At 53.7% G+C, this 6,000-nt stretch overlaps 1 protein-coding gene across 1 annotated transcript in view; it reads left to right on the forward strand.

Moving 5' to 3' along the window:
* Positions 1-3,441, forward strand: part of ALDH4A1 (aldehyde dehydrogenase 4 family member A1) — a 28,255-nt gene extending 24,814 nt beyond the window's left edge. The window contains exons 14-15 of the mRNA XM_054294445.1: positions 1,492-1,610; positions 3,243-3,441. Of these exons, the coding sequence (XP_054150420.1) occupies positions 1,492-1,610; positions 3,243-3,355 (232 nt within the window). The 3' untranslated portion in view covers positions 3,356-3,441. The remainder of the gene's footprint in view (positions 1-1,491; positions 1,611-3,242) is intronic.
* The last annotated feature ends 2,559 nt before the right edge of the window (positions 3,442-6,000 follow it).

Raw genomic sequence — 6,000 nt, forward strand, 5'->3', positions numbered from 1 at the left:
TTCATGCCTTCATGCCTTCCTTCCTTCCTTCCGCCCCTTCCTTCCGCCCCTTCCTTCCTTCCGCCCCTTCCTTCCTCTTCCTTCCTTCCTTTCTTCCTTCCTTCCCCCTTTTCCTTCCCCCTTTTCCTTCCCCCTTTTCCTTCCTTCCCCCTTTTCCTTCCTTCCCCCTTTTCCTTCCTTCCCCCTTTTCCTTCCTTTTCCTGCTCCTCCTGCAAGAAGGGAAAGGGATGGTTTGGAAGTTAGTTAGTTAGTGTTTTTGGGGGGTTTCTTAGCCCAAAAAAAGATTTTTTTTTTTTTTTTCAGTAAGGAATTATCCCAAAGGAATGTTTGGAGCACGTGGGGGTGAACCCCTGGTGTCACCTCAGAGACAATGACCCAAAATTGTCACAGAATTCTGGGCTGGAGAGACCTTGGAGCTGATCCAGGGCCACCTCCCACTGTCCCAGGGAGCTCCAAACCCTCCAGCCCGGCCTGGGGCACTGCCAGGGGTGGGGCAGCCACAGCTGCTCTGGATGGTGAGGGAGAACAACCCATGAAATGCAAACAGAGAAAGAAACTGTAAAAAAACCTCAAAGGAGGGAAAATGCAGGGGCTGTGTGTGTGAAACCCCTGAGGGCAGGAACTGAGCACGAGGGGACCCAGACCCCTCTGGAGGGAGCACAAACCCCTGGAAGGGACCCAAACCCCTGTGGAGGGAGCACAGACCCTGATGGAAGGCTCAAAACCCCTCTGGAGGTGGCACAGACCCATCTGGACGAGGAACAAATCCTGATGGAGGGGACACCACTCCCTCTGGAGGGGACCCAAACCCCTTTGGAGGGGGACAAACCCCCCTGGAGGGAACACAAACTCCTCTAGAGGAGACTCAAACCCTTCTGGAGGGGACCCAAGCCCCTCTTTGTGCAGTCTGGTAGCTCTGCAGCCTCTGGGCTGTGCTCAGGTGTGACAGTGTCACAGGGGTTTGAGGGTGAGGGGAGAGATGAGGATCTGACTCCGTGTTTCAGAAGGCTGATTTATTATTTTGTGATATATATTACATTAAAACTGTAATATATACTATGTATATATTACTAATACTATATGTATATATATATGCATATACATATATATATGTGTGTATATATATATATACATATATATATATATATAACTAATACTATATATATACTATACTAATACTATAATGTACTAAAAGAATAGAAGAACGGATTTCAGCAGAAGTCTGGCTAAGAATAGAAGAAGAAGGAATGATAACAAAGGTTTGTGGCTCAGACAGAGAGTCCGAGCCAGCTGACTGTGATTGGCCATTAATTAAAAACAACTTTATGAGACCAATCATAAAGATCCACCCATTGCATTCCACAGCAGCAGATAACCATTGTTTACATTTTGTTCCTGAGGCTTCTCAGCTTCTCAGGAGGAAAAATCCTAAGGAAAGGATTTTCCATGAAAAGATGTCTGTGACACTCAGCCTGTCCCTGTCCCTGCCAGGGCTGCCATCGAGGAGTCCCTGAGGCTGCTGCGCCACGCCGCCGGCAACGTCTACATCAACGACAAATCCACGGGGGCTGTGGTGGCCCAGCAGCCCTTCGGGGGAGCCCGCATCTCAGGTGACACCAGCGCTGCTGGACAGCCCCCCTGTGTCCCCCCTGTGTCACTCCTGCCCCCTGTGTCCCCCCTGTGTCACTCCTGTCCTCTGTGTCCCCCCTGTGTCTCCCCGTGTCCCTCCTGTCCCCTGTGTCCCCCCGTGTCCCTCCTGTGCTCTGTGTCCCCCCTGTGTCACTCCTGTCCCCTGTGTCCCCCCGTGTCCCTCCTGTGCTCTGTCCCTTGTCCTCCTGTTCCTCCATGTCCTTCCTTGTCCCCATCCTTCTGTGTCCCTCCTGTCCCTCCCATCCTCCTTGTCTCTCCATGTCCCTCCTGTTCCTCCATGTCCTTCCTTGTCCCCATCCTCTGTGTCCATCCTGTCCCTCCATGTCCCTTCTGTCCTCTGTGTCCTGTCCCTGTCATCCTCCATGTCCTTCCATGTCCATCCTGTCCCTCCTTGTCCTTCCATGTCCCTGTCCCGTATCCCTCCCATCCCTGTGTCCTTCCATGTCCTTCCTGTCCTCCATATCCCTGTGTGTCCCTTCCGTTGCTCTGCATCCCTCCGTGTCCCCATCCCTGCCTGTCCCTCCCATCCCTTGTGTCCCACCATGTCCCTCCTATCCCGTGTCCCTTCCACCCCTCCACATTCCTCCTGTGCTCCGTGTCCCTTGTCCCGTGTCCCTCCCATCTCTCTCCATCCCTCCTGTGTCCTTCCCTTCCCTCTGTGTCCCTCCATGTCCCTCCCGTTCCTTGTGTCCCTCCCATCCTCCATGTCCCCCATGTCCCTCTGTGTCCTTCCCATCCTTCCATGTCCCTCCCATCTCTCTGTATCCCTTCTGTGCTCTGTACCCCTTGTTCTCTGTGTCCCTCCTGTCCCGCCTGCACCCTCTGTCCCTCTGTGTCCGTCCTGTCCCTGTGTACCTTCTGTACCCCATGTCCCTCCATGTCCCTCCTGTACCTCCTGTCCTTCTGTGTCTCTCCCATCCCTCCCTGTCCCTCCTGTTTCCTATGTGTCCCTCCTGTCCCTCTGTGTCCCTCTTGTGTCTCATGTCCCCATCCTCTGTGTCCCTCCTGTCCCTCTGTGTCCCTCTTGTGCCCTGTGTCCCTCCATGTCCCCATCCTCTGCGTCCCTCCTGTGTCCCTCCCATCCCTCCCTGTCCCTCTTTGTCCCTTCTGTACCCCATGTCCCTCCATGTCCCTCTTGTGCCCCTCCAGGTCCCTCCTGTCATTCCATGTCCCTCCTGTCCCTGGTGTCCTTCCGTGTCCCCATCCCTCCGTGTCCCTCTGTGTCCTTCCCATCCCTCTGTGTCCCTCCATGTCCCTCCTGTTCCTGTGTCCCTCCTGTCCCTCCTGTCTTTCTGTGTCTCTCCCATCCCTCCCTGTCCCTCCTGTTCCCTATATGTCCCTCCATGTCCCTTGTGTCCCTCCATGTCCCTCCTGTATCTCCCATCCTTCTGTGTCCCTCCTGTCCCTGTGTCCCCGTGTCCCTCCCATCTCTCCCTGTCCCTCCTGTGCCCTATGTCCTTCCATGTCCCCATCCTTTATGTCCCTCCCATCCCTCTGTGTCCCTCCTGTACCCCATGTCCTGCTGTCCCCCGTGTCCCTCCATGTCCCCCGCCACCCCCCTGGTGTCACCACCCCTCTGTGTGTCCCCACAGGCACCAATGACAAGCCCGGGGGTCCCCATTACCTGCTGCGCTGGACGTCCCCCCAGGCCATCAAGGAGACGCACGTGCCGCTGGGGGACTGGCGCTACGCCTACATGCAGTGACCTGGGGACAGCCTGGGGACACTGCCACCCCTCCACAGCACTCACACTACTGACCCCCACCCCCCCTCCCCTCCTGAGACGTCTTTAAAAAAGAAAAAAAAAAAGAAAAAAGAAAGTGTTGTTTAATGGTGAAGCTCCGAGCTCCTGTGTGTCCTGGGTCGGGTGGCACTTGGGGACACGAGGCTGAGTGTGGCAGTGGTTGGATTTGGTGGCTTTAAAGGTCTTGTCCAACCTCAGTGGTTCTGTGTGAGCATGCTTAATTAGCTCATTAATTAAGGGGTGGCTGCAGAAGCACAGCTGGACCCGGCTCCCTTTTCCTCCCTTTTCCTCCTGGTCTCCCATCCCCAGGGCACTGAGCAGGGTCAGAGCAGGAGCTGGGATTGTCCCTGTCACCTGTCCCCAGCAGCCCCAATCCCTGGGTGTGCAGGGCAGCCAGGCTGGTTCTGTCCCCTGGGCTGGGCTTTGTCCCCAGCCTGAGCCCCCTGGGCTGGGCAGGAGCCTCGAGCCAGGAGAGGGCAGCTCTGAGAGAGCAGCTCTGGTGCTGCCTGGAATGAGCCCCAGTGCCTTAGCCCAGCCTTATCCCAGCCCCTTCCCAGCCTAACCCCATTCCCAGTCCCATTCCCATCCCATCCCAGCCCCATCCCCATCCCAGCCCCATTCCCATCCCCACCCCAGCCTTATCTCATCCCATCCCCATCCCAGCATTACCCCATCGCCATCCCAGCCCCATTCCCATCCCCATCCCCATCCCAGCCCCATTTCCATCCCCATTCCCAGCCCTGTCCCAGCCCCATCCCATCCCTCAGCCCCCCCAGCTGGGCTCAGGCTGGCCCAGGGCAGCCTCACCCCCCCTTTGTGCCCAGCTTTGCCCCTGGTGCCAAGGCCAGGCTGGCCCTGCTGCCCCATCCCTGGGTGTGCCCTGGCAGGAGGGGAGAGCTGCTGGCATTGGGGGATCAGGGAATGTGCAGGGAATGTCCTGCTCCGAGCTGCTGGGGAGGGGGGACCTTCTCTGCCCCCTTGTGAGGGGCTGGGGCTGCAGGGAATTGCAGGGGCTGCAGGAAATGCAGGGGCTGCAGGGCCTCTGGGAGCTGCAGGAAATGCAGAGGGTTGCAGGAAATGCAGGGGCTGCAGAGAATTGGAGGGAGGTGCAGCCCTCCCACCATGGGAGCTGTTGTCCCACCCCACCCCAGCCCAGCCCCAGGGCTCTGCCAGCTGCCAAGACCAAGCCTTAAACCAGCCCTCATACCAGGCCTTAAACCAGGAGTTAAAATTAAACCAGGCCTTAAAGCAAGTGTTAAATCAGGTGTTAAACCAGGAAATAAATCAAGCCTTAAACGAGGAGTTAAAATTAAGCCAGGCCTTAAACCAGGAGATAAATCAGATGTTAAACCAGGAGTTAAATCAGGCCTAAAATCAGGACTTAAAGTTAAACCAGGAGATAAGCCAATAGATAAACCAGGAGATAAAATTAAATCAGTCCTTAAATCAGGCCTAAAATCAGGACTTAAACCAGGATATAAACCAGGTGTTAAACTAGGAGTTAAAATTAAATCAGGCCTTAAACCAGGAGTGAAATCAGGCCTAAAATCAGGACTTAAAATTAAACCAGGAGATAAACCAATAGATAAATGAGGCGTTAAACCAGGAGATAAACCAGGACTTAAACTAGGAGTAGAAATTAAACCAGTCCTTAAGTCAGGCCTAAAATCAAGAGTTAAACCAGGCCTTAAATGAGCAGGCCTTAAATGAGGAGATAGACTGGGCCTTAAATGTGGAGTTAGACCAGGCCTTAAATGAGGAGTTAAAATTAAACCAGGCCTTAAATGAGGAGTTAGACTGGGCCTTGAATTAGGAGTTGAAATTAAACCAGGCCTTAAATGAGCAGGCCTTAAAAGTGGAGTTAAACCAGGCCTTAAATGAGGAGATAAACCAGGCCTTAAATGTGGAGTTAGACCAGGCCTTAAATGAGGAGTTAAAATTAAACCAGGCCTTAAATGAGGAGTTAGACTGGGCCTTGAATTAGGAGTTGAAATTAAACCAGGCCTTAAATGAGCAGGCCTTAAAAATGGAGTTAAACCAGGCCTTAAATGAGGAGATAAACCAGGCCTTAAATGTGGAGTTAGACCAGGCCTTAAATGAGGAGTTAAAATTAAACCAGGCCTTAAATGAGGAGTTAGACTGGGCCTTAAATTAGGAGTTGAAATTAAACCAGGCCTTAAATGAGGAGTTAGACTGGGCCTTAAATTAGGAGTTGAAATTAAACCAGGCCTTAAATGAGGAGATAAACCAGGCCTTAAATGAGGAGTTAGACCGGGCCTTAAATGAGGATTTAAAATTAAACCAGGCCTAAATGCGGAGTTAGACCAGGCCTGACCCGGCTCGGCTGGGAGCTGCAGTGAGAGCAGGAGGCTCTGGACCCGGCCCTGCTCCTCCAGCTCAGCCCTAATTCCCAGAACTGTTTGTTTCTAACCCCCGGCATTAATTACCCGCCCAATTAACTGCTCAATTAGCGCAGCCCTGACAGGTGAGCCCTGGCTGTGCAGGGCTGCAGGAGCGGCTGGGGCTGCTCTGCATCCTGGCTCAGCTGCAACAACGTGCAATAAATTCATTTTCAAGGCTCTTTGTGCTGATTTGTGAGTGATTTC

The sequence above is a fragment of the Melozone crissalis genome, unplaced genomic scaffold (genome assembly GCF_028551555.1).
Source record: "Melozone crissalis strain CALT ecotype California unplaced genomic scaffold, PUWL_Pcris_2 ptg000251l_1, whole genome shotgun sequence".
NCBI classification, from domain to species: Eukaryota; Metazoa; Chordata; class Aves; order Passeriformes; family Passerellidae; genus Melozone; species Melozone crissalis.